This window comes from Nymphaea colorata, chromosome 6 (assembly GCF_008831285.2).
Source record: "Nymphaea colorata isolate Beijing-Zhang1983 chromosome 6, ASM883128v2, whole genome shotgun sequence".
In the NCBI taxonomy this organism is placed as follows: Eukaryota; Viridiplantae; Streptophyta; class Magnoliopsida; order Nymphaeales; family Nymphaeaceae; genus Nymphaea; species Nymphaea colorata.
In genome coordinates, this window is record NC_045143.1 from 16724410 (window position 1) to 16751313 (window position 26904).

Sequence of the window (26904 nt, forward strand, 5' to 3'; positions counted from 1 at the left end):
GTAATCTTCTTTGAAGTTCTCAAAATCTACCTGAAATATATTCTATTAAAATTTTACATATCAATTACTTGGCTCATCATAATTCTGAAATAGAGGTAACCAAGGTTAGTGGCACCATGAATTTGGGTAGGTGCAGGGAGACATTATTCTGACATAGAGCCAACGAATTTGCAGGCATACTACAAGATCTTTTCGTAAGAAAGATGATGCAGCATTTATCAGTCTTCGGATCCTACATTCAAATGGAACAAGGCCAACTAGAGGTCATATCTTTGGTTGCCCATATGTGGAATACTTATGGAAGCTGTAGTGATTGCTATGCAGGATCCAGCCATTGAAAAATTTCAAGGATGGAGAACGCGTTAAGCTGCTTTTAACACCACAATCGCATCGTCCAAACTGAATGTAGGCGCCGTTGACAGTTATAACAGTGCCTAGAAGGCGGCCTGCCATGCATGGTTTGGCTCGCTCTAGATACATGCACACTTGCGCTAGCTAAATTTGACTACTATTTCTGGTCCGGTAGGCATTGCGAGTGGGCCACCAAGAGCCTGCTTGACTCCACGAATGCGTAGGCTCAGTTCGTCAAGCAATGGGAAGGACTCGATTGGGCGTATCTCATCTTCTTGGACAGCCACAATAGGACGTATATCTGTCAATTCTCAAAGAATATATACCTCGGCACCCCAAAGAATATAACTTGAGTTGTTTTTAGCACCCCAAAAAAGAAGCCAAAGTTGTGAGGGGTCCAACTTCGTCATTGCTTGCAGATCATAAAACAACTCAAGTTTTTAAAAGAATTAATGTTCTCGGTCGATTGCCTCTCTCCGATTACCTTCATGTGCAGATGCACTCATATATATATATATATATATATATATATATATATATATAAGACAAAGTGTTCTGGCTTAATTACCTTGCAACAAGAGGGCGCGGTGCCCTCATTTCAAGAAAAGATGAAGGTTTGAGCCGGCTGGTTTAGAGAAAGTGAGCGAGAGATCATACCTCCTACCAGCCGATCATCGGCTATCACCAGGGAGAGTTGGTGATCTCGGTGATGCCCCTCCATCACAGGTTCGAGAGATGTAGAGAGAGACTCGGGTGCCCTCTAAGCCCATTAACTTACAAAGGTATCTTGAACATGGTCCTTAAAACCTCAGATCAATCCAAGGAGCTTAGATCAACAGGTTATAGAAAGCGACAATGCATCATGGACAGACAGCATTACTTGTATGGCAACAGTAAAGAAGATCCCAACAGAACACATGCATGCAAGGCCAAGAGGAACCTTTGCGAACAATTGCTACAACTCACTTGAAATAGTTTCATGACAGGTACAGAAACTGAATCTAAGTTGAAAAGCCAAAAAAAATTGAGAAGTGAAATCCAAAAATAATCCCTTCAAACATCAACAGTAAAATCAAAGTACAAAAAAGCTTGTGTTTTCATGAAAAAATCAAATAAGCATGTTTGGCAGGACAAGTCTGAGAACATGCAGCTCAATGGATCCAATACTTAATGGAAGCAATCATCTTTACATACAAAAATTGACACAAAGAAAAACATGGAGAGATTCCAACAAATACACCATTTGCGAACACAGCTGAAATGAGGCTGTGTTCATTATTCAGTTTTATACTTACATCAAGAGACCCCATACCAGGAAACGAATAAAGCCTCGTAGGAGTAATAGCCATAACGTAGGATCTAGTTGCATTACTCGTACCAGTTGTTTCCATCTCTAGAATAGACTTGTGAAAGAGAACCATAAAAGTGAGAGGCATTTCGCTATTGCGAGTCGGAGCGTCCATTTCAATTTGAATCGGCTGATTCTGATAACAAAAGTTCAATAGCAGTCAATTAAATTTTAAGTGAGTTCTATGGTAGTCATTTAAGTTTTAAGCATAAAATAACTCTAAGAGAATGATTGATTGCATGTTTACCTTGTGTTATCTCATGATTGTTGGTATCATGTGCTTACTTTCGATTGATATGATCCAACTGTATTATTCCCACTGAGTCAGTAAGTCTCACTACGTATGTATTTCTCTTTTGCAGAGCAAGCTAAAACTTTCAGAAAAGGCGGCTAAACATCAATTTGTATTTAAGCCTCTCAGTTTCCAGAATAATGGGTAGATGATAAATTCATGTTTACATTGAATATAATGTAGAAAGTCGTCGTTACATTTCATTTCCATCCCGTTGGGGTGACATTTTCAGAATGGGGCATCGACTCCCCCCTTTCCTCCTCCTGTGGCCTTTCCTTCTCCCACTAGCTGAACCGCAACTGTTCCCCTCGAATATCTCTTCCCCTTACCTTTCGCCCAGGATGTTCCATCCCGACTACCTCCAGATGCTGCGGGATCTCAGAATCTACGCCTACGGCATCAAACTCGACATGAATGCATCCGGTGTCCTGTCCACGTCCGTTACTTCATTCTTCCTCAAAACCCTAATGGCTAGTGGTTTCACCACGGATGACCCCGAGGAGGCCCACCTCTTCTTCGTCCCTTTGCTCCCTCCCCTAGATCCCTCCGTCGACAGGAAAGGCGCATCCAGGTACATTAGGAATCTCCGAGCGGTTTTCCCATTCTGGAACCGGACCCTCGGAGCTGATCACTTCTTCCTCTCATGCGACGGGGTCGGTGTCGACTCCGATCGGAATCTCGTTGAGTTGAAGAAGAATTCCGTCCAAATCTCGTGTTTCCCTGTAAAGAACGCGCCTGAGAACTTGTTCGTTCCTCACAAAGACGTGACACTCCCCCCTCTAGTCGAAGGACTTTCAGACATGGAGGTCGACGGCATGGCAGAGAAGGTCCTGGCATACTACGCCCGATCGACGGAAGACGGCGACGACGATGAGCTCGCCTCTTACCTGAAGGAGTTGGAGTCGCTCACGGATTTCGTGATCGAATCTCGGCCGTCGGATCCTACAACATATTCTCACAGGCTTTCGTCCAGCAGATTCTGCCTCTTTTTTCACGGCGCCGGGCGGCGAGATTGGGACATCTGGTCAGCTATGAGGCATGGCTGTGTACCCGTATTCATTTGCAGCCGTCCGATCCTCGACCTTCCTTTTGCAGACGTCCTGAGATGGCGGGGGCTAGCGCTAGCGGTAGCCATGGACGGTGGTGCCAACAGACTGGTGCGTGTACTGGAAGACACACTCTCGGGTTCATACAAAACCATGAGGGATCTTGGGCGACAAGCGAGCGTCCATCTCCGGTGGAACTTCATTCCCCAGCCGTACGATGCATTCCACACAGTCATGTACCAACTGTGGCGGAGGCGCCATGTCGTCAGATACGCCCGAAGGCTGCGGGATTAGGAAATGTGTCCATAGTTGGTGTTAATCAGATCTTATTGCTTGGACGAGCGGCTTCTCCATACTAGATGTGTCACTTGACTTTTGAAAAGAAACAACTAATCCACGAGTTAATTCCCGTTACTCCTATTTTAACTTTATTTGTCCAGGAACATTTGTGTGAGATCGGATACGGCCGAGATTGAAAAAAAAAAAAGGCACGCCAATGCGTGTCCAGTTGCGGAACGTAGAAAAAGGCACCTTTTGCTAGGTGGTTTATAAAAATATCTAACATATATTTTATATGTCAACCACTCATATATCCATTAGTGAAGGACAATATATTACAGAATCCAAGGATGATTAACTTCAAACAACATAGTAACCCCCTGCAAGACTTTTCATCGGAACTTGAAACAATGTAGTAGCATAAATCAGTGAAAATAATAAAAGATCTTCTCCCCACCTATTCCAACCAAAGAATTACAAAATTGCAGGCATTTATAAACGAGTCACCGCTTTCTGGCGTGTAGGATGTGCTCACCTTGTTCAATCCGCGATTTTCCATCGAGTACCTAAAGATATCTTCGATTTTCAGTTCATCCATCAACCTTGATGCCAAGCAATTGGATTTTCAGCCCTTAGAAAATCAAGGGAGGGTCGTCGCTGAGTTCACAAGGTTCACTCCAAGCATCATCTAAGGAAAACCACAAAATCCAGCAGGACAAATATATGGTATCATCAGACTGCTGTGGGAGTATCTCGCTTCATCTTGATTAGACTATTCTCGATGTTCCGCAGTATGGGCTTATAACTGCAAAGCATGTCGTTGGATCATTAGTTGTGCTGCCAACACTACAGAGAAGCAAGACAGGTAGTTAATTAAACTTACAATCGTATAAGGCCATCATATGCTTGCGTTATGCGCTTCAGATCCGCTGAAAGCCGCATCACCTCTGCAGCTAATGCCTCTGCTTTAGTCTGTTCTTTTGCCAATTCCTCCTAGTAGAAAGAAATGCATGTCAATCAACTTCCACTCAAGTTTAGTGGATGCAACTACAAGGCCTCATAAATTAGGGCATACCACAGAGTGCTTATTGGTTCATAACAGGCAAAACAGAGGAATGGGTTACACAGTGAGGGTTCAAACATCAGGGCATGTGGATTGGCCTAAAGCTTAAACAATCAAGGAGACCCAACAAATCAACACAAGGGCGAAGGGCATGGGGATTTAACATGGATAATGACACAGCATTATAAGAGTGCACCTCCAGCATTAACAAGTTCAACACATGGGACAAACTCGGCAGCATCCCACGTTTTTTGAAACCAAAAGAAATATTCAAAAACAACAACCTTGAAAGCAACATTCTCCAACCCTTGCACATCACCAGATAAACTTCTACTGTACCCTTCTATGGACGACCCTCCATCTGCATTGCTCAAATGTGATGCCTTGGCCTGCTCTGTTCTCAAATTACTAAGTGTCTCCCGGAGTTCTTCGTTCTGCTTTAGACACTCTTTTACCTGTAGAAGAATTGTTTATAATGATTATGAACTAAAATCTGGCCTTAAAACTTTAAGATTCATCTTCCTAACTGACGCAAGATGAAGGGGTTGGTGATGATAAGCAGGAGTCGTAAAAGAACACATTCTAAAACTAACACGTTGAGCACAACATAGACATGCCTGGTTGCACATGCTACAAAGGGTTTGGGAAACCATAAAGCACAGAGATTGTCATAAATATGCATCTAAAATGCAAACTTACAAAATTGGGCCACCACAATTATGAAATACTCTTCGACAACATAAAGAAAAATGCAACAATAATTTCAAGTTATGTGAAGCCAGAAAATCGTTTTGTATGTACCTGATCTTGCAAACCCAGCCCAGGGCTTATGGTTTTTCCAATATTTAAGCATAACATGAAAGACCATAATTTCCTCACCCAGATCAGTCAAAGTGGTAGAACGCGAAGGTTAGCATATCTCAGCCTAACTAACAGATCATCATTACTCCATAAATCTCATGTGAACCATGTCTCATATATTTCCACATCCAAGCGGTTTCAAAAGTTGGGTGTGTGGAAATATGCATGATAGCTGGACCTGCTAAATGCAAGTTGAAGTTATCACAATGGGTTTGGAGGTCAGCCCACAATCTGCACATTACATCAAGCAGGTCAATAGCCACTAATCCCTACTACAAAACCAGATGAAATGGGTTTTCAACTTGGATTTAAGCTAAACAATTAATCAAAGTGGCCAAATAACCTTCAGCTCCCTGAACAACTGATGAACCCATTTTGAGCAAAATAGAGGAGTATTTGGGATATGGGACCATCTATCCTTGTCAATCTCACTTTCAAATTACATAAGTTTTATTCTAAGTTAAAAGAAAAAATCGTATTTATGACAAGAAAAATAGTAATATGTTTCAATATAGCAATATCTAAAAGTACTGCAATATCTATAGAAGCCTTCACGATGCAACATTACCAGATTCTTACAAATATAGGCAAATAAACCTTAACTCCTACAAATAACTAATAAGAAGATGGGGTCCAGCAAGATCATCTGGCACAAAAATGATGCATACTTTTAATGAGCATATGGTAGCAACTAGTAAGGCATGAGCACATTTTCTATATATAGGCAACATACCTGATTTTCCCACTGAGCAGCGACAAGCATTGCGTCCTTGTATGAAGTTGACAAGTCTGTGTTTTCCTCAAACAGCATCTCAATTTCTGAAGATTGTGAATCAATCTGCAAAGCATAAATTCAGTTATACAAAAAGGTCTGCAAGCCCATTATTGCAAAAATATTACTGTCAGAACAAAGAGGAATGGGATGAATACAACCTCCACCAAAAGCTTCTGACGACCAGTCTCTAACCTTTCAACCATCACAGCTAGCTCATGCAATTGGTTCTCAAGCTTTATCTTTTCATCCTGTCACATATATAGAAAATGTCACAGATAATTCACAAACACAAGATGTCTCTAGTTCTGTTTCCTTTTGGTGTGCCTGTGCATCAGAGAAAGAGAGAGTGAGAGTGCAAAAAAAGGAAGGGTATCTAAAGCCAGATCCACCTAGCTGTTTGTCTGGGAGGTCAGTTGAACCACAACCTTATAACAGCAGAGCAGCTAATATAATACAATAAGACAAAATACTGCTCCCATATAGATGAAAAGTTGAATAGCAAGCTGATGAGACAAACATCATATCTTTACCTTAGAAAATGCATGCCTGCTAGCTTCTACCGCAGCTTGATCTGTCAAAATACAATCACTTCCATATAAACCACCATTCCATAAGAAATAACAGCAAGCATGCCAACTCAAAGACAGTAACAGAACTAAGGAAGACAAACCATGGAAGAAATGGGCTCACATCTCATAAAATGTATTATAGCATTCTAATTAACGCTTCCAGTGTCCAATTCAAATAAGCATGGATATCTTAGACCATAATGTGACAGATTGTTCATCTGAACAAAGTGCTAAGACCACCAGACCACTATCTTATGAATTCATGGATGTAAGCATCATTGTCCTTACAACTTTCGACACACTCTAGAATTATAACGTAAGATGGCAGGATGTCCACACTGAAAAAGATTAATAAGGGTACAAATTAGAAAAATGAAACCAGTACAAAAGCATGACAGTGTAAGACTTAGGAGGGTTCTTCTTGGCATCCTAGTCAAATTCACACCTCAGTAGTCTCTTGGTGAAACATGGATGAGAAGCAAATGGCTTCAAAAAATCTGTTGAGGAAAGATTCCATTCTGGACTTGCCACCTCATGAATCAGTAATCACATCAACCTCCCAAAAAGGCAATCTTTTCCAACTTCATACATTTAGAATTGGAGGTATACAGAATCCCATGAACAGAAGCAATATCTCATATGAATCCCTTGAGCCACCATTAAATTGATGAAAAGCTAGCCAAATAGACAAGCTCACACCAGAGAACCCCAACAGATAATCGCCCCGAATTGTCAGCACAAATCCAGAAAATACAAGTTCAGAAACTTGTGAATATGTACCTAAAACTTTCTTGGATAAATCAGACAATTTTTCCTCTAGATTTTGTTTTTCTTTTGTAAGAGTCGCAACTTTAAGCTGCTCCTCTGTCAGCATTTGTTGTTCCTGATGCCTCAGCAGTGATTCTTGCTGCACAATCAGACAGCAAAAAAAAGAATGATTGATTTGTAGAACATCTTATCCATTAAGCAGAGCTCCGGAATAAACAAAAATTGAACCTCCAATTCTGTTTTAAGCCTGGCGACTTCATGTTCCATGGCTTGCATCTGCTCGACTTTAACAGGTATGGAAGAAATGCTCCCATCTTGTTGCCTCTCTAGCTGTTGTTGCATTAATTTTATCTCAGCTCTCAATGCAGCAGAATCTTCTTCAGCCTGTTACAAGAAAAAGCTCAATGTGAAAACCCTTCATTTTCTTTAGGAAAATGAAAAATTAGATAGCTGGATATTAACATGAAGTCTAAAACTGTAACAAATTAACCTTATATTGCTCCTCTTCTGCCTCTTTTAACTGCCTTTTAACCCCACGAAGTTGGGCCAGGAGATCCTCCTACACTAAATGCTGAAATGATTAACAGAAAGAAAAAAACACAAACATAAATAAATGCTTAGGCAAATATTGACATGTCAGCTTGTACCCTTGCTACAATTGCAGCATTCTTTTCCATTGATAGATCCTTAACAGCTTTCCTTAATGATGGCAATTCTCCGTGTACCTTTAAACAAAGCCATGAGTGTTTAAAAGAAGAAAAGGAAAAAGTGTCAGTTGGATACCCTGCAACTCCATTTGCATCTTTTATGTCACCAATTATCTAATAACTGGAACTTACCAAATCATTTAATTGGTTTTGCAAGGCATCATGCTCAATTTCCTTCACTTCGAGCTGGAAACAGTAGTACCATTTAAGAAGAGCCAATCAAAAACACTACTTGCAGATCAAATCTGGCTACTTTTTCCATTCTGAAACCTTTTTAGGTCTTTAGCGGTATAGTTCACTGGGTTTCTTAGAAGTGTCAAGTACGAATACGTTGTTTAGAATTGATCATGTTATAACCGACCTTCAAAGCCAATCTTTTATTTTCCTCTTCCAAATCCTTGATCTTCCTCTCAATATCTTGCCCAGAAAATGGGGACGAACGAGAATCCCTCTGCAAAGAATATAACACCCAAATGAAGTAGAGAATTCTAATACCAGGAACAGAATCCTACATTATATAGCACAGGCTATGTTGTGTCCAATTTGAAACAAATGTCAGTCACACAAACGGACAAGGTACTGCTTGTAAGATGTACCGGAAGCACGTTTGCAAATAATAATTTCAAATTGAGGAAAAAAAAGGACAAAGGTTCATAGTTTTATATTGCAACTAATATAAGTGAATCTTCTTTTCCGCAATAAAATTACATGGTTGTCTCCACTTTAGGATGTGACGCCACTTCCTCCCAAACTGTGGACTCGAATGTCAAATGATTTCGAACAAAGCGAATAAAAGGTTGGTTTCTAATCAACTTATAGATTCAATTAACGCATTACATCATGTACTTATTAGTCCACTAAGAGAGATACGCAACTAAAAGAGAAGATAATGAGGAGAAAGAATGAAGCAGAATAATTCCTGGATTTTTGAGTGAACAGCACTAGACACATACGCCTGCAACTGTACCTCCAAATTCTGATTAATGCTCGATGAAGAACTCCCTTGACTTGCAATGCCTGATCTATGCAACCCTAAAAACGAAACCCAGGAAAAAAAGGAAAAGGAGTGGACGACAAAAAATCACGCGGTCAGACAATTTCAAAATATCAGCTGCAAATAAAAAGACCATCACCTGGCCCAAATAAAACCCTAGACATCCAAAACAGAAAAGCACTCAAACTGAAGGGCGTGTCGTCGCGAACCTGCCTGATTCGATGAAGTGAGCCGATCCGCCGCCCTTTTCTGCCGAAGCTCCTCCAACTATATTAGACCAACGAGGAAAAGAAAAAGTCATTCAAGATCAGATGAAGAATAAGACCACGAACGAGACCTCCAAGAACAGATAAATCGCTGAGATCAGGTGCATTACGATGACCCAGATAAGACGCAGAAGCGCGTACCGTACGACGGCCGAGGGATGCATGATGGGCGTCCATGGCGGAACAAGGAGTTCGTCTCCCTGGCTCCCTCCTCGTTGGAGAAAGACGATCGACAGGCGGAGGGGGCCTCTAGTTTGCGGGAAAATGACGCCGAGTAACGGTGCCGCGATCCCCCGCCCTTCACCGGTAAATGGTTTCTTTCAGTTCACCCACCGAATTAATCCCAAAAAAAGAAAAGAAAATAATGAAAATTGGCTGGCGTTGTAACTTGTAGAGAAATAATTCAAGTGATGCAAAGGACGTAAACGTTTCGAATACGGCTCTGCACCAGCCTTTACTGGATCCCCAACCTCAAATCCAAATCTTTTTTTTTTTTAAACCGATTTCAATTATGTGCCGAACCCAAATTGAAATTTAGTTAAGAAACTGCATACTAAATCATAAGCTTGTTCGTAATTAGATCCAGATGTTCCTTTTTTACTAGATGCAGCTACACCAATATCAGATCAGTGATCTTATATAATATATCCAATCTATTTACATATGCCTATATGGTGCCGCATGACCTTGTATTATAGACAGAAGCCATCTTGCCCTCAGTCGAAGGTAGAAGGTTGCAAAATTTTTTAAAATAAAAGACCTTTGTTTGAACATAATGCAAAGGGCGAATTATAATTAAAACTTGACCTCTGATAGTGCAAATTAATGCACTTTTTTATATGGCTTAAAAGAAGTATGGATTCTAAATGAATGTGAGCTAAGGACTATGACAAGTACGTACAGAACGTTGGCTCTGCTGCCATAAATGGAAGAAGTTTCATTAATGAACTCCATCCAGTTATTGGCTCAACTTGTGCATGATCGTTAATAGTAATGAAGAACGCTTCGGACACGCGCGTGTGTGTGTATATATATATATATATATATATATATATATATATATATATAGCCATAGCTATCAATTTGCCATGTTTAGGGACCAAATAAAACTAGTTTACGTTATCTAAGGATTATTTGTATAACTTGCTATCAATTCATTCGTTCGTTCATTTTTTAAAGGTCGGATTAGGTCACGACGTGGAAGAAAAAGTTTTTTTTTAGTTGTCAAATTTGTCCCTAAATATCAATTTGGAACAATTAAAGATGAAGTTAGGGGAGAATTTGTTATTGGAAATATGGCAGAGATGAATGTTAATCGACTAAAGAAACGAAAAACGAAACTAACTAGAAAAGGCCCTGCGACAGTTCTGATTCATCGCTCCACTGGATATTTTTTATCCGTTCTTGCCCGGATCATATCAAGATGCTTAAGCCTCATGTATCTTTTTTAGGCTTTTGAGGCTAGAACTTGCCTCAAAAGATGGAATTAGGTACGGGTTTAGGAAATGAAATCTGATAGGATTCAGATCCAATTCAGAAAGTTCTATTTTTGGATTTGCTTTTTAAGTCGGACTCATATTGGGATGTCAATAAAAAAAAAAAATCGAATTCAAATCAGATTAAGATTATAAATTCATTAACATATCTACTTGCATAGTAAGTATAGTAAACGCATATATGTATTCCATTTATTAATTAAGTAGATACTCATAATTATAAGCATTGTAAGCGCACAATACACTTTATATTGTATTAAAAGTGTGTAATTTTTGCGGAAAAAAATTAATAAAAATTCGGTCGTAATTCTTTGCTGAGAAAAAACAAGAGGTGAACACAATTAATCACAGTTAAGAAATTAATTCACAATTAATCTCGCTTCCTTTTCCATCTCGGTCCTAAGAAGGAGGAACGTCTTCCTTTTCCCTCTTATTTTAAATGTCGGTTTGCAGTGTTTCTAGAACTTATAGAACAAACATTCACTCTATACATATATGTACTTGCAAATACTTTTTATTTCAATCGAGGTTCCACTTTTGAACCTATAAAACAAATACCCTAGTGCATAAGCAATGAAATTGCAGTTATATTGTTCCACACAATTCTGAAGGGTCACACTTGTCGATGCCTCCGTGCAAGTTTTGGCAGGAGAACAACAATTAGTTCGAAACAAACTTTCAAAAACACAATCTGCTATAGACATTGGGTGCTTTCTACTCTTTGAAAAATCTCAGCAGGGAGGAAGATCCTTAGGAGGTGGCACAACACTATCTTCAGGACGGTTGCCATTCTCCACCAAGAATGCCATCGTCAGCCCCCATGAGGTGTGAACTTCGAAGTGACAATGCATAAACCAGACGCCTGAAAATGATTCGACATATATTTATATACAAGAGAAACAAATTAAAAGAAAGATCCAGCGTTAGTAGGCACTAAATATATATAATATAAACGAGCACGGAGTAGATGACGTTGTTCCAAAAGGAAAAAATTTTTGTAGTTAATAAAGATCTAGCTAGCCTGATTCATGGTGGGTTGTCGGCTTGCTCGATTGATTTAATGGATTGATACCTGGATTGTTGGCTCTGAATCTGATGGCAGTCCATCCAGCCGTAGGAATAGCGATTGTGTTGCGCTCGGGAGGATCAACCAAGTTGAAGTTAGCTGGGTCTTTGTTTGGATCGAAGTTGCCGACTCCACTTCCAACGACATAGTAATTGTAGCCATGGAGGTGGAAAGGGTGGGACTCGACGCCCAGGAGATTGGTGTCCTGGAGCACCAACTGGACGGTGGAGTTGAAGGGGATCCAGCTCAATCTGGTGTCCACCTTGGTGCCAAGGTTGGCCGCCGGAGGCGCGCCGGTGAAATTGAAAGTGGAAGTCGGCCGGTCGGGGAAATCCGTCTTGAAAACTCCCCCCATCTTGTAATAGTGCGCCTGAAGTAGCGCCACCGTGGGCCGTGACATGGTGATGTTGTTTATTGATCCACTGAACCTCGTCCCGTTTACACACGATGGGCATGGGTCCTTGCCCAACCCGACGGTGAAGAGCAAGTCGCGGTCGATGTGAAGAGGAACGATGGCGGGGTACTGGGCAGAGTTGAGGCTCCTTAGCCCGTCGTTGAAGCTCTTTACAAAGTTGGTGTCGTTCTTAGCAAGGAGCGGCGGCATGATGGGCGTGATGGTGGTGGGGACGCCCTTGTACTGAAGGATGCCGGTGGCGGTCCTGTTGTCGACGGGGATGGCGGCGTCCTGGAAAGGCTTTGCAGCCATGAAGTACCTGCCGGGGGCCTGAGCGGCGTGAACGAGAACGTTGGTGGTCTGACCTGGCGTCAGGAGCAAGGCGCGGGTGGTGAAGGGCTTGCAGTAGGCGGCGTCGATCTCCACCACCGTCATGTTGTGACCGGCGATGTTGAAGAAGAGGTCATCGTTGAGCGCAGCATTGATGATCCTCAGCATGTACGTCTTATTGCTCTCCACCTCCATTGTGTATGTGTCTAAATTAAAAAAATTAAGCACCAAAGAGAAAAAGTATGTTGAGTAGTGAGTCAATGCTTGGAAATCTAACATATAGACCGTCGTTGCTTTGGTGTGCAAGTGCTCGTGAGGAAGTTTTGAGATTAAGGTCATACGTTTTTCAGAGCAAGGGAAGAGCGGTCCTGGCTTTCCATTGATGGTATGCGCATCCGACAAGTTTGGCGGGATACCCAGTTGATTGGCTTGGTTCTCCATCGCCTCAATATCCTTGTGCCACCATTCTCCTGCACAGAGAGAGAAAGGGAACAGTTAATGAAACAATCGTATTTCTGCGATGAAGTTGGAAAAAGAATGAAATTGTAGCCGATCAGATGAGGTTGGGAGTTGATATATATGTATGGACGAACCTAAAACGATGTTGAATTCGGCAGCAGGCTGAGGGAAAGGGTATGGGACGCCCTTCTTGGGCAAGATGACGATGGCGCCGTGGACGGTGGCTCTAAGCCAGAAGATGTGTGCATGCCACCAGAGCGTTCCTCTCTGCTCCGTCACGTTGAAGTCGTAGACGTAGCTGCGCCCCGTCAGGATTGGACACTGTGTGATATAGGCTGGTCCGTCTGCCCACCCATTCCGGAACTGCTTCACACCATGCCTGTCCATCCCATTACCCCACATTCAGGCACAGAGAAAAAGGATTGAGAGAAAGGGAGAGAGAGACCACCGCATCAGTTGATGATCCGCGGTGGGTCTTATATATATATTATACCAGTGAAGGGTGAGATTGTATTGAGCGTAGTTGGTAACATTGACGATGACCCTGTCGCCTTCCCTGGCATAGATGGTAGGCCCTGGAAACCTGCCGTTCACCGTGACGATGGGCTTCGCATGGCATATCCTGCTCACGTTCTTCAATTGAACCTGAACATTCTCTCGTCAGTTATATACGTTCAAAATCATGATCAAGTTTAAGTGAGTCACAACGATCGAGTGGAAGAAAGATAAAAGTAGACATAGAGAAAGTGGTTGGAGTAGTGAAGGGATTCCTATTTACTGAGGCGTTTGTTTTAGAAAGTAGGTACTTACGTTAAACTGATAACGCTTCACTGCAGACTCGGAGGGAATTACGCAGAAGGCGGCGAGACACAAAACATAACAGAGAAAACGTGAGAAACTGCAACTTCTTCCTTCCATATTGTTGTCCTCGTCGATGGAAGAGTCTCTGCTGGATGCTTGGTTTGCTTGTTGTCCTGTGGTTCAATTTGGACTGCCCAACCCGTCGTCGTGGTTTTATACTCTCCGGCGATGGTGGCCGTTGTGAGGTGCGCTTTCATTCTGTTGAGAGCGGAAGAGAGAAAGAGAGAGAGAAAGGATGCACTTCTTGAAAGCAAGACCTGAGAAAAGTTTACGTTTCTACCAGCTGGCGTACGTGTGGATGACAACACTGTGAGAAGTTGACATGTCAACTCTGAAGGTGGAAGAGGAGAATGAAGATGATAGAGATAGCTTCTATAGCCGCTTGAGATCCTGGTTTCCTCTTGGGTCTAAATTTATCAATTAAATTAAAATTTTTGAACATATGATGGAATTCTTTATCAATATGCTGACCCCTGTTCATATAGACGATCTTAACCGCTGTTGAAGCAAGAAACTGATGCATTCTCCTTAAAAATGCAAATATATCGACAAAAGTTCAACCAGATTTAGTTGGGGATGCAAATATATGGACAAAAGATCGCTTGAAAGCCATTCTTCTTGACAATATCCAACAACGACCTTGCAACAATATTGGATGTCTGATGAGTGTTGAAGTTAGTCATCCTGTCAATTCATTAACATCCACACGTCACTCTCATATATCAGCTGAACCGCCAGGACATTCAATTACAAAGAGAAATGCAATTTAAAAAGCAAGTACTTTTCTTTTCAAAACTCTTCAAAATAATTTCCATGAAATCTAAAATTGTTTTCCGCTGAATTTTTTTGGCATGACGTAATTAGAGTGAATACAGTCTCTCACTAATCTGCCCACTGAATCTGCAGATACCATAAATTCAACTCAATGCCAGGATTTCAACGATTGCGACATCTTCAATTTGGTTTAAAAGTATTTTAACCCTGAAGATCGCATGCATAAATTTTGAGTTGCTTTGAAATAAAATTCATCGATTTCATTTCTGTAGTACAATTTGCATGAATTGTTTATGCAAATACATTTCGGATCATAGTTGCGAACAAGTAACATCACTCACTTCGGGTGGCTCTAGACCAGAGAAAATGCAGTACGCCTTTTGGTTCTTCTACTTGTTGGAAAGCCTTGTGGACTGTACTAAAAGACGCAGCACGTCGTTCCTTGGTGAGCTTACATGCTTGTTTCTAAATCGGAGTCACAAGTTTCAGTGATTAGTGTTCAAATTATGCTGTTTTTTGGGAAATATAATTCAACACTAATCATTTTCGATTTAGGTAAAATAGAAGAGTCCGGTGACTTAGACCCAAACCTGCCATTCTCTGTATCATCCGGAACACGGCCATGAAGCCAATCTCTACACGAACCCATTGACACTATTGAATATTGAAACTGAAAGCGAATTGCTTTTAACAGAAAGGACAACAATAATCAGCTCGTATTGATTACATCAAATTGGCATTCATCAACACTTTTAAATTGCGTTTTATCTTTTAGAATATAGAAATATTAATATCAACATGGGCATTACTACAATATACATGCTGATGGCTATTATTATTGTATCAAATAGGGTAAGGTGGAAGTAAAGAATAGCCGTCTTAGAATTGCCGTTCTACCAGCTACACAACAATAAAAAAAAACGAAAAATAATTTGAGTGGCGCGAAGTAATTTTTTTTTTTCAAATAAGATAAAAATATTGCCCACTCAATAAAAACATAATAAGATATCCAAATTGGGGAGGCAACAGTTCTATATAAATCACTATTCCTTAACCGTACCGGGACCATGAATGCGGCGTCTAATGCTAGAGATGAATCTTTTGCATGTGATCGACATCTTTTGAGATAATAAACACCTAAACACCGAAAGAAAGAAACTCAATAGAAAGCTATAATATGCTTGTATGAAAACTGTCTTCATGTACATAACTCCAGGTGCAATACTTGAAACTCAATAGAAAGCTATATATATATATATATATATATATATATATATATATATATATATATATATATATATATAAAACTCCAGGTGCAATACTTTTGGATGTTAGTAAAATGTCTCAAGTTCTATTGAAAATTTTAAACATTTATTGTGTGTCAAACTTGGCTAATATATTCGTGATTTTATTTGTTGTTAGCTACTGAATAGACCAGCCTCCTTTTTGAGGCTTATCATCTTCTCCATCTCCTTCATACTTAACAAAAAAATTACTAACTAGGAAAGGTTGGATTTGTTTAATTGAGTGAGAAATTGAACTTTGGAGGTAGAAGAGTATGAGTTTAAACATTAGAAAAGAAAAGTTTAAGGTTCGCGGATCCCATACTCTAGGCCCCGGGCCCATCGTTAGGTGCGGGCAGCAGCCAATGTCGCGACGGAGTTAGGTTTCCGTGACCCGCAGGCGACAGAACAGATGAGAGAGATGGGGCCCCCTTCACGCAAAGAGGCGTGCGCCTCCCTCCCTCTCTCCTTGGTCCCCTCACGGTTCACTCCCTGGATAAGTAGCGCCTACCTTCCTGGAAGTCCTCCTTCGGAGTGAGGGATCCGACGCCGGTGTACCAGACATCCTGGTGGTTTGCCGGCGGATCCCTTTCCTCCCGAGAAGCCGGAGCCGGTTCCCTGGTGTTGCTTTCTTCCTAACCACTTCTACAGCCTGTTGCTGGTTTTGTCGTCCGACTCCGGTATCAGGAGACTGGTGCTGCAGCCGATTTAAGGAGCATCTTTCCTTCTGACGAAAAGCAAAAGCGGATCGGCCGGCCAATCATTCCCCTTTTCTTGCTTGTTTCCTTTTCGGTGAGGCTAATTATTAGCGGACTGCCTGATACGCCGGTAGCCGGAGTGGGTTCCCGGGAGACATTTCCCGCCAAAAAAAGAAGGACCAAGAAGACTTTTATGAGCAGGATTTTTTGTTGACTTCCGTCCAATAGCGTATTGATGGTTTTAGGTGTTGATTTGGGGCATTTTTAGCGTAATTTTGGAAGATTAGTTTTGTGCTTGGTTTGATTTGAGACCTATTCGTCGACTTCTCTTGGATTAGCTTCCCTTCTAGTTGTATACATTCGAGGGACGTTTAGTCTTTTGTCTTTTCAAGATCGATTAATGGCGGTTTCTTCGTCGAGGTTCGGATTCAATTCGGTCGAATTCGAGTGCTTATGGAGTAGTCGGAAGCTCAGTTTGTCACGGTTCAGTTCATCAGCTTGTTTGAGGCAAAGAAGCAGGGGGGGATTTTTGGTTTTGGGGTTGAAATGTGGTGCCGGGGTTAAGGTACAGAGGTTTAGGGTGAGGAGCGAGCTGAACGCGCACAAAGAAGCAGTGGATGCAGTGTCTCCTAAGGATGTTGAGGGCGTTGCGTCTTCTGGCGGGAGTGTCATCAAAGGCGAATCCGATGGGACTGAGAAGATATTTGCCGTAGACATTGACACTGGAAATGGAGGGAACTCTTTCGGAGGTGGTGGGAATAACAATGGAGGAAGAGGCGGAGGGGATGATGGCAATGGTGGAGAATCCGAGAAGGGTGATGATCATGAGGGAAAAGAGTTTGGGCCAATTTTGAAGTTTGACGAAGTGATGAGGCAGATTGAGGCACGGGGGGTGAAGCTTCCAGCTGATATGTTGCAGGCAGCGAAAACCACCGGGATTCGCGAAATCATTCTCTCTAGATATTTGGATCTGCAGGTAGTTCTGGAGCTGTATCTATTAATAGTTTCTTTATTGGCAGAGTGATCGTAATGGCGCAGTATTAATTGAATTTTGGATTTTTTTTCCTGTAATATAGGGGACATTTTGGCCTCTTAGTACAGCAATTCGATCATGCGGGATGCTCAGGAACAGGATGCTCGCAGACCCTGCCTTTCTTTTCAAAATCTCCACAGAGGTATGTTTTATATATTTTTTTTTGGTATCAAATGAAATAATTTCTTCAATACTAGAGTGAATTGACGTCTTTGATGCCTAATTTGATGTTGGGAAGATTCTTCTGCAAACAGATAGTTATCGATTCTTGTTGTGCAACATTTGCTGAAGTTCAAAAGAGGGGAGAGGACTTCTGGCAAGAATTTGAGCTTTATCTAGCTGATCTTATAGTTGGCACTGTGGTTAATGTTGCTCTCGTGGGTATGTTGGCACCATATGTTCGTTTTGGACAACCATCGATGTCAAAGGGATTTCTTGGAAGAATGCAACGTGCCTATGGAGCTCTACCTAGCAGGTTTCTACTCCTTACTTGGAATTCACGATAATGCTGTTTGACGGGACTGCTAGTCCATGCTTAACTGTATCCTTAATTTATTGTGATAATATGTAATTCACGGGAACCAAATTAATGAGCTTAAGGCCTTAGGCATTGGACTTGCAGCACTCAGATTGAGAATTATGGATTCACTAGTATGGTTTTATTCTTTTCTGCTTACTGGAATATTAAATAAGGCCAAGCAGACACGTCCATGCAGTATCTGAAGAAATCGTCTATTTAGATGGGACCTTATGAGGGTTATTTTGGTGCAATATATTAATTTGACAGATAACGTTTTGTTATCACTTAATGGGGGAACCGAGGGTCTTAGTGGGTTCGGAATGTGAAGACTAGGGTCTTAGTGGGTTCGGAATGTGAAGACTATGTCCATCAGTCCATATGAGATTATATTTGCTTTGAATTTACTCATTAGTTCTGTTTTTTCTATGTTTAACTGCTTTGCGTGGTTTTATGACATCTACACTGAATTGGACAGTTTCTAAAATATATTAAGTGTTAATTCTTTTCTTTTCTACCCTTCATTTCAGTGTCTTTGAGGCTGAAAGACCAGGATGCAAATTTTCAGTCCAACAAAGGATTGGCACATACTTTTACAAGGTAATCTCTAAATACATGTTTTTACTATTCTTCCTCTAGATTTTATGGTACTTTTGGTGAGCAAGTGCTTTCACTTGTTTTTATCTTTCTTCTTCCATAATCCGTTGTCAATTGTCAACTACTAAGCTGTTAACTTCTTTTTTTCTTTCTGACATTTATTTGTGCATTGACCTGTGATATTCTGAGTTACCTGGATAACTAACAAAAGTTTCTATCAAATGTTGGTACGGAAAAGTTCCGCAACTTTGCTCTGGAAGTAATAGTCTGTGCATTCACATTTGAATCAGGGTATTATGTACGGATCGGTTGGATTCGCTTGTGGTCTTATTGGTCAAGGCATTGCAAATTTGATTATGACTGCCAAACGGTATTTCATTTATTTCTCAATCTGTTTGTGCCATCAAAGTTCATAATATTCTCCATTTTATCATCTATGAACTAGGTGATCACTTGTGTTCTTCGTGGGTTAATGAGTTATCGCTATTTCACTTTGTTGCATTAATGGGATCGTGTCGAAACAGTATATGACATCACGCTGAAACTAGATTGAGTAAATTAAAAAAAAAAGTGGTGATTCCAGCAGCCTAGTCATGTACTCTAAGTAACGGCAGCTCTTTTTACAAGTAATATCCTTAGGAGGAGATATTATGAGTGGAAAGCTATAGTCTGGAGTGGGCGTTGATTCTATGATGAACTTCTTGAAGGTTTTCAAATTCTTTAGCCTCCACCATAATGGTTTTGGGAAGCTAGGCGACCTGCTTGAGGTTCATGACTTATCGAGTTTCAGCAACACATAACAAATAGGCAGATATGAAAATTGCACATTCGCTTTTTAGGTTCGAAAATTTATACGATGGATGGTTCAGCACATCGAAGGGGCCCCTTTGGTTGATGATTCAATGCAAGGTATTTGTATAAATTGAAGTTATGCACGAATAAAGTGATGGAGCTATTGAAATTTTAATATTGTGATGTTTTTCGTGTCTGTTTAATCCAAACCTTGGATTGCATTCAGATAACATCACAAGTCAGGTCATGTATATTTTTTCCGGACATCTTGTAGGACCCAATTATGAATCTAAATTTGTACGTCAGGTATTGCTTTCATTATGAACTTTATGTTTTTCATTTTTTTGCTATTTATGATTGACAGACCATCTGAGTTTGTCAAAGCGGAGTGTAGGTGGAGTGTTTAATTCTGCAGAAATATCGGGGCTGTTATGTTAGAACTGCTGTCTAACGATACATGAATAACATAGATATCAAACGAACCTATGTTGAACGACTATCCCCCTCTCTCTCTCTCTGTGAGAGATTGATCGTCCTATTTTTTCAGGTTAATACATAGATTTCGTTACTTTGGTTGATTTTTCTGTACCGATTCGTATGCAAATTGACCTCCATCTAGATCTGAAGCTAGAATTTGTTGTGGCAATATGTTAATATGCGTCAGAATCTCATTAATAAGAACATTAGGAAGTGAAATAATGGCTAATGCTTTTGAATTCTTGAAGACTTGATCTAATACGTCGATTTCAATTTTTCACTGTTGCTGAATGATGATTTGTGGAAGAACGAACTGGCCACGGTTATGCAAATTATAGTTGCATAAGAGGCCTAAGCATTTAATACTTTTTGACAAAGTTGTAGTGTTAAGGATGATCATGTCATCGACACTGCTGTTCTGATCTTATTGGGGTTCTGTAAGACGACAGATTGTGCATGCATTATTCATGAGCCGTTAAATATGTCAATTTTATTTTTCCTGAAGAGCTTAGAACCAATTTCAGTAATGCACCTTTTATTTGCACATAGTCATTATATTATTTATGCGTACTCAGGCAAATTAAATCATCCGAAGATGACGTACCTGTGCCACCTCTTGTAAAAAGTGCAGCTCTTTGGGGTATGTATACTCCACATCTTTTCATCCTTTATTTGGTTCCTTTGGCTGTTATGTTGTAGTATCGGAATAGACTAGTCCTAGTCTGACCACGCTTGTCCACGTGTGCATGGTTTTTTAGTGAACATCCATGTGGAGGAATTTGCGTTCCAAAATGCTAATTACCAACTTGGCTAAATTTGCAGGTGTGTTCCTTGCGGTCTCATCAAACACCCGGTACCAGATTGTCAATGGTTTAGAACGCCTAGTGGAAGCATCTCCTCTGGCTCGACAGGTTCCCCCTGTTGCATTGGCTTTCACCGTTGGCGTGCGGTTTGCTAACAACGTGTATGGTGGGATGCAATTTGTTGATTGGGCTCGGTGGAGTGGTTGTCAGTGATTCTGTATGGTTAGTCCCTGTCCGATCTATTTGTGGCGTAGTTGAAGAAATATCGTTTGTTTCTTCGTCTGCCTGGGTGTTGTAGATTGTCTAAAATAGTTAAAAGAACGATTTTGTTGTAGATCCATATTGAAATAATTACCCACATAAACCGGGGCGTATGTGGCATTTGTGGGTGTATGTGCGAGAGGGAGAGAGAGAGAGGTGGTAGATAAAATAAAAGTTCAAATATTACTGTTTATATTATGTCCTCACAAGCTAAAATTTTTACGAAACCGTGTGGGTAAAATAATCTAACAAGAAGTACGTTATTTTGGCGTTTCGAAGATTTAGAAGCGAAAAAGGGTCGAAGGCGCTTTTCGTCTGTAGTCCCTTGGATGGTCATCATACGTGGAAGAGTCTACATAAAGGTGGGGAATGATAAAGCAAAGTTGTCGATTGTGCCTCCTTTGTTTGGAAAGCGCAACTAGTGGCCGTATCATTAGTGCAATACCCGGGCTGGCTGAGATGCATCCTATCGGCGGGCCAGATAGAAGATTTTCAAAACATTCGCTGATGTGCTGGTGGACATTTTCTGATAATTTTTTTAATTTTCAAAATAAGCGTTTTAAAATTGCCATTGCAAGCTGAAATATAGCACTCGAAAATCCCAATTTTTTCCCTCGATGTTGATACTTTCAACACTAAATCATAGACCTTGTCACTACTTCGTAAGTGGGCAACTTATTTATGTTATAGGGAGAGAAAAAGATTCAAAATAACAATTAGACAATATTGTAGTGTATAGACTAGATCCTTAACTTTTAAGAGAAATTCTAAGAATAGCGTACCGCTAGAAACTAGTAATTTTGATATAAACGGTAAAGGCTCTTCTCATAAAGGCATACTCACATAAAGATTTTTTTTTTTTTGTCTTCAAATGAATAATTTTATTATTTTATATAAAAAAAATTTAATGTTATCTGTCACTTGCAATTCTTTAGAAACTTAGGCATGCAAAGAAGATTTAGCGGACAAATGAGAGACTTTCAGCCGTGTTACGGTGATGTTATTTTGAACTGTTTTTGCATTTGCTCGCGTGCATGAGAATTCATGAAGATGATGGGCTAAAGTGCCAGAGCTGGTAAAAGAATCACAAAAAACCAAGTTGGCTGGCTTAGGCTTTGTTTCATCTTTATGGCCGTGGCGAACAAAGCTTGAATCTCATAAGAGTGTCACAGAAAAGTGGTACAAATTAAGTGAATTCGACCCAGCATGTTATCAGGAGAAGCATATAAAAACAACAGAAATGGCAGACCTTCAACTATAAGCCAAAGAAAGGAGGGGACCGCCAAAAATCTGCCCCCGAATGAAGCAAACTAATGTCAGAACTCAGGAGAGATTCTCTTCTTTAAATTCCAAGATGCTCCTTCCTCAGTTCCTCTCTCTCTCTCTCTCTCTCTCTCTCTCCCCTTCTCTCTTCCAGAGTCCTATGCCTTTCTTGAATTAGCAATCTTCAAATTCTTTTACCAATTTATCTAGTTTTCTGCCCCGCCGTTTGTCAGCATATCCTACAAGACTGCAATCTTTTTCTCTCTCTTTCTTCACCAAGCACAATGCAACGACCTGCCATCTACCGGCGGTCGACCAGCAGGTCCAGCCGCATCACCACCTCTGAGGAATCATCATCTTTTTCTCCCATTTCCAACACATCACCCTCCCAGAAGTCACCAGCACCAACGGCGCCGTCGCCGACTTCTCTTGCCCACCTCCTCCGCTTCTCCCTCGTCCAATGCTGCTCCCCGGCCAGCACCGCCACTATCCCTGCCACCACCCCCTCCTTCTTGGACTCTTCCCCTGACGATCGCCCCTCCTTCTCCGGCACCATCGTCACGGGTACCATCTACGGCCACCGCCGCGGTTACATACGCCTCTGCCTCCAGCAGGACCGCCTCGCTACCGCCCCTCCTCTCCTCCTGCACCTTGCCATCCCCACAAAGCTTCTCGCCCAGGAGATGAGCTCCGGCATCGTCCGTATCGCCCTGGAATGCAACCGCCAACGTGACGGTTCCCGCGACGACTCAGGTGGCGAACCACCTCTACATGCTGTTCCCATATGGACCACGTTCTGCAATGGCCGGCGGTTTGGCTTTGCCGTGCAGAAGCGGCTGACGGAGAAGGACCGGCTTGTCCTTAACGCCGTGCAGTCGACGTCCGTTGGAGCGGGAGCCATCCCGTCGGAGGACGGCGAGGTCATGTATCTGCGGGCTGGGTTCCGTCGAGTCGTTGGATCGTCAGACTCCGAATCTTATCATCTCATCAACCCGGACGAAGCCGGCGGACAGGAGCTCAGCATCTTCCTGCTGAGAACAGGCTGAGGATTCGCGGGACTTCTTTGAGGGTATTTTCGTCCACGATTTTCTTGACAATTCTTTTTTTTTTTTAATTTCATTTTCTTGTTATTTAGTCAGAATTCTATGGGAAGTTGAGATAAATTGATCTTTATCTTGGTTGTAATCTGGTTCTTTCTGTTCCTTTCATCTTTAAAAGAAACTAGTGCAAACATGTGAGAATTACTACCTTTCCCATCGCGAAAATTGCATGCATGGTTGCCAAAATTTACTTAAAAGTAGGCGGCAAAAACTATGCATTATATGAGACATTCATTGCCTTTTGTTTTCTCCTTTAAAAAAAAAAAAAAGTTTTGTAGCAAATTATAAGTTAATATACGTTTTATTCCTCCCAACTCCCAATGTGGAACCTCTTTTCCAACACTAAAGAAGCATTATGCTCCCAATATTTTTTGATTGTCAATGCTTCTAGTGAAGATTCTTCATACTGTTAGATAGAAGTAGACGGTTTCCATATTCAATTCGTCAACTAATTTCCAACAAAATGAAGAAACAGTAAGGTCTATAGTAAGAAGAAGAATCAGAGATGAGTAATATGCGTTAAAAAATGTTTTGATGTGGACTAACAAAACTAAACGAGGCCTTAGTTATAAAGCATGAGTTCAAATTTTACTGTATCTTTTCTTCTTTTCTTCGCTAGCTTGCTTGAGCCAAAGTTTTTAGAGGTGGAAGCAATCTTTATTACGTATAATATTGGATGGTTGACAAGGAAAATCCGGTCTGCCATTTTGGCACCATTGCGAAAGGCTGGATTCATGGGTCGACCGCCCCTTATTCACAAGTAACCGTCGCTAGAGATCTTTTTCACCTAAATATAGGAGGCAACCATCGTTGGGGTACAATTGAGAAATATACGGACCATCAATACTGTTAATATGAGTAATGATCCGTTCAATTAATTCATGAGATGTTTACAAAAATATTTTGTTTTTTATTAAATTTATAAAATAATTCACTAGCACCATCTTCATGAATTTTGTAAATGCACACTGATTTCTCTTTTTATCAACACCATTTCAGACATAACTGGTACTTTCCAAAATAAACATTGCTCTAAAATTTATTCTTGTACATAAACCTAAGCCTGGGCGTCGGCCCGGTCCAAGGCTCAACAAAGTTATGCTCAGGCTGACCCGAAGCCTTTGCCAGCGCAAGCCTGGCCCTTCATGTATCCGGTTTGATGTCAACTTGAATTCATCAATATTTCATATTTTAATATCTCAGAAAGTGTTTTTAAGGGTGCCATCAGTGACACATGAAGAGTATTTAAGAGAGTATGCACCAAAAGTTTTTAAGTAAGCTGTTTTTTTTAAAAAAAAAAAATCAATGAAACCACAAACTTTATAGTAAGTCCTAAATGTTTAGTCTTGTATGGAAGTTAGTGAAGAATATTCAAAGGTTTATAAAAATGATAACTTTTTTGAGGTTAGAGCCGAAACTACTAAGAGACAGATTGAAATCCATTGAACCAGGGGCTCGCGTTCAAGAGTGAGTATGTCACTAAAAGCAACCTATAATGAAATCCATGGCAAACCCAATTTAACTTTTGGCATTGGTTTTTTTTTTACTGCAGCAACATGCAAACTATAGTTCTATTTAAATGGTATGACGATGGATGGACATGATTGCTGATCCGGTGGCTCCTCCGAAACCATCTGGTTGAATTTTTCTTTGCAAGTCGCTGCTCATAAAACTAGCATTTGAACAACTTCTGTAAACAAAATACCAAGGGCAATCAATCCAGATACAACCAGATTGAACCAAACCTTGATCCTTATTCCTTTGTGTAGTTTCAGAGAGGCATCTTGCCGCCACTAATTAGTTCAATCCTGTTCATAGGAATGATTACAGAGTTCACAGCGACAAAAGAATGTTGACGAAAAGGGGAAAGATGATTACCGTCAAATATTTTTGTAAGCGTTTCATGATGAAAAGGAAGGTTTTTAACAAGATCTAAGGGCGCATTTGAGTACTTATTTGAGAACTTTTGATTTTGGATCAGACTTTTCTTTTTTCTTTTTCCGATCTGCCATTTTCTCAAAGCAAAGCAAAGTAGTAAATTTTTAATGATCTCAAGTGTGGATCTCAGTTCTGACATAAGGTAATTACTTTGATGAACCATGGATTTTACCATGAATCCTTTACAACATCAGCAAAAGCATTACATGTTAGATCCACATTAGATCCATGGATTTCAAATCCAGATTAATCAATCACCCCCTTAAGATCTCAAATTTTTGAGGTTATATATAGGGCCTGCACAAGCAATTTATTTTTTCTATTTTCTCATGTTTTTACCAAATATTTTTGTACATGTAAGTGCAGAAAAATGACGGAGTTGAGAGCTTTGACAACAGAAAAAATGTTCGATCCTAAACTCCAGAATCAAGCAAGTAAAGGAGGAAAAGAAGAGAGGTTAAAACTCAAAGTTGATCAATCCATCGATTAAACAAGACCAAAGGAAATAGCAATGTTAGATAAGAAAACACGGGAATCAAACATCCAACGTACATGACAAGTGAACGTCTCATCTAGTAAATAAAGTCTCACCCAGTAAGTAAAGATAATTACCTAAAATATTGTCCACCATGCACCCATCTAACGAACAATTACCGTAACTATATAACTAGCAAATAAACATAAAAGATGCTAAGAGGGATGACAACCTAAAGATACAAATAATGTATTTTGGTCCATTATATATCGAATTATGCATTATACATTTTTAAAAAATGTAAAATAAAAATATTTAGATCCAATCGAATCTAAAGAACCAATAACGCTATCATTTACCCTTTAGGCTCCCTTTACACTTTATGTGACCAAGAGCTTGGCGACGCAACCAAATTCAGCATATATAAGCTGTCTTTTTGTAAATTACTCTATTTCTGGCAGATATTTAGCGGAAGATTAAAATGTTTATATATAGACCAAATAATCTCAAGATAGTAATACTAATGGTTCGTTTACGGAAGAAGTACCATTCCTCGGTGGTGGGAGCTACAACTTACATGCCAAGAACCAGAAAACTTATGCTAAAGTTCCTAACTTTTCGTATTTTTGGGAAAGGCAAGACAGTTTGTAAAGAATACCATAAAGTTCTTATGTATTTACCACAAAATTATTATTTTCAGGTGTAGAAGACTTTCAAGAATTTAGACTAATGATGAATTTGAAATTTAAAACTATATCAAAACTCAAACCTACTACAGATGGTGCATTTAGATGGTACTTTTAGTTAATTCTTGTACAAAAGTGAAATGACGTAGGCATAGATTTGGTTTTTTAATTTATTATAAATTATCCATGCTTTAGGTAAAAATAAAAAGTCAAAAACTAAGAATCAAAATTGTGAATTTTAAGTGTCCAGTCAAGAGGAGAAAAATTTGTGCGTAATACTAT

General features: G+C 40.4%; 5 protein-coding genes across 5 annotated transcripts; 3 read left to right on the plus strand and 2 right to left on the minus strand.

The window, feature by feature from the left end:
• Positions 1-2332: 2332 nt before the first annotated feature.
• On the plus strand, positions 2333-3331 carry LOC116256601 (probable glycosyltransferase At3g07620). Its single transcript, XM_031633001.1, has one exon. It carries the CDS (start codon positions 2333-2335, stop codon positions 3329-3331), a length of 999 nt encoding a protein of 332 aa, XP_031488861.1.
• A 224-nt stretch (positions 3332-3555) lies between these two features.
• Positions 3556-9674, minus strand: LOC116256257 (uncharacterized). Its single transcript, XM_031632563.2, has 15 exons — positions 9461-9674; positions 9263-9320; positions 9027-9091; positions 8421-8510; positions 8192-8245; positions 8000-8077; positions 7843-7911; positions 7581-7736; positions 7365-7491; positions 6546-6586; positions 6174-6263; positions 5974-6078; positions 4664-4834; positions 4200-4309; positions 3556-4121 (listed from the first exon to the last, which is right to left on the minus strand). Exons 1-15 carry the CDS (start codon positions 9494-9496, stop codon positions 4049-4051), a joined length of 1323 nt encoding a protein of 440 aa, XP_031488423.1. The 5' UTR covers positions 9497-9674; the 3' UTR covers positions 3556-4048.
• Positions 9675-11313: 1639 nt separating this feature from the next.
• LOC116255555 (laccase-11-like) lies at positions 11314-14065 on the minus strand. Its single transcript, XM_031631419.2, has 6 exons — positions 13875-14065; positions 13558-13709; positions 13199-13443; positions 12947-13075; positions 11888-12811; positions 11314-11677 (listed from the first exon to the last, which is right to left on the minus strand). Exons 1-6 carry the CDS (start codon positions 13980-13982, stop codon positions 11547-11549), a joined length of 1689 nt encoding a protein of 562 aa, XP_031487279.1. The 5' UTR covers positions 13983-14065; the 3' UTR covers positions 11314-11546.
• Positions 14066-16479: 2414 nt separating this feature from the next.
• LOC116256220 (protein RETICULATA, chloroplastic-like) lies at positions 16480-21353 on the plus strand. Its single transcript, XM_031632513.2, has 7 exons — positions 16480-17656; positions 17757-17855; positions 17968-18188; positions 18761-18830; positions 19118-19197; positions 20672-20736; positions 20919-21353. Exons 1-7 carry the CDS (start codon positions 17081-17083, stop codon positions 21110-21112), a joined length of 1305 nt encoding a protein of 434 aa, XP_031488373.1. The 5' UTR covers positions 16480-17080; the 3' UTR covers positions 21113-21353.
• Positions 21354-22542: 1189 nt separating this feature from the next.
• On the plus strand, positions 22543-25188 carry LOC116256664 (protein MIZU-KUSSEI 1-like). Its single transcript, XM_031633067.2, has 2 exons — positions 22543-23492; positions 25076-25188. The coding sequence occupies exon 1, from the start codon at positions 22708-22710 to the stop codon at positions 23467-23469; it is 762 nt and encodes a 253-aa protein (XP_031488927.1). The 5' UTR covers positions 22543-22707; the 3' UTR covers positions 23470-23492; positions 25076-25188.
• The last annotated feature ends 1716 nt before the right edge of the window (positions 25189-26904 follow it).

What these genes read in the sequence shown, in the direction of transcription:
- LOC116256601 (XM_031633001.1), top strand. Translation starts at nt 2,333, where the DNA reads ATGTTCCATCCCGACTACCTCCAGATGCTGCGGGATCTCAGAATCTAC.
- LOC116256257 (XM_031632563.2), bottom strand. Translation starts at nt 9,496, where the DNA reads ATGGACGCCCATCATGCATCCCTCGGCCGTCGTACG. An exon ending in CATCCCTCGGCCGTCGTACG is followed by an intron (nt 9,321 to 9,460) that starts GTACGCGCTTCT and finishes GGTCTAATATAG; the next exon opens with TTGGAGGAGCTTCGGCAGAA. An exon ending in ATGCTGCAATTGTAGCAAGG is followed by an intron (nt 7,912 to 7,999) that starts GTACAAGCTGAC and finishes CATTTAGTGTAG; the next exon opens with GAGGATCTCCTGGCCCAACT.
- LOC116255555 (XM_031631419.2), bottom strand. Translation starts at nt 13,982, where the DNA reads ATGGAAGGAAGAAGTTGCAGTTTCTCACGTTTTCTCTGTTATGTTTTG. An exon ending in TGAAGCGTTATCAGTTTAAC is followed by an intron (nt 13,710 to 13,874) that starts GTAAGTACCTAC and finishes GAGAATGTTCAG; the next exon opens with GTTCAATTGAAGAACGTGAG. An exon ending in ATTCAGAGCCAACAATCCAG is followed by an intron (nt 11,678 to 11,887) that starts GTATCAATCCAT and finishes AATCATTTTCAG; the next exon opens with GCGTCTGGTTTATGCATTGT.
- LOC116256220 (XM_031632513.2), top strand. Translation starts at nt 17,081, where the DNA reads ATGGCGGTTTCTTCGTCGAGGTTCGGATTCAATTCGGTCGAATTCGAG. An exon ending in CTAGATATTTGGATCTGCAG is followed by an intron (nt 17,657 to 17,756) that starts GTAGTTCTGGAG and finishes CCTGTAATATAG; the next exon opens with GGGACATTTTGGCCTCTTAG. An exon ending in TTGGCACATACTTTTACAAG is followed by an intron (nt 18,831 to 19,117) that starts GTAATCTCTAAA and finishes CATTTGAATCAG; the next exon opens with GGTATTATGTACGGATCGGT.
- LOC116256664 (XM_031633067.2), top strand. Translation starts at nt 22,708, where the DNA reads ATGCAACGACCTGCCATCTACCGGCGGTCGACCAGCAGGTCCAGCCGC.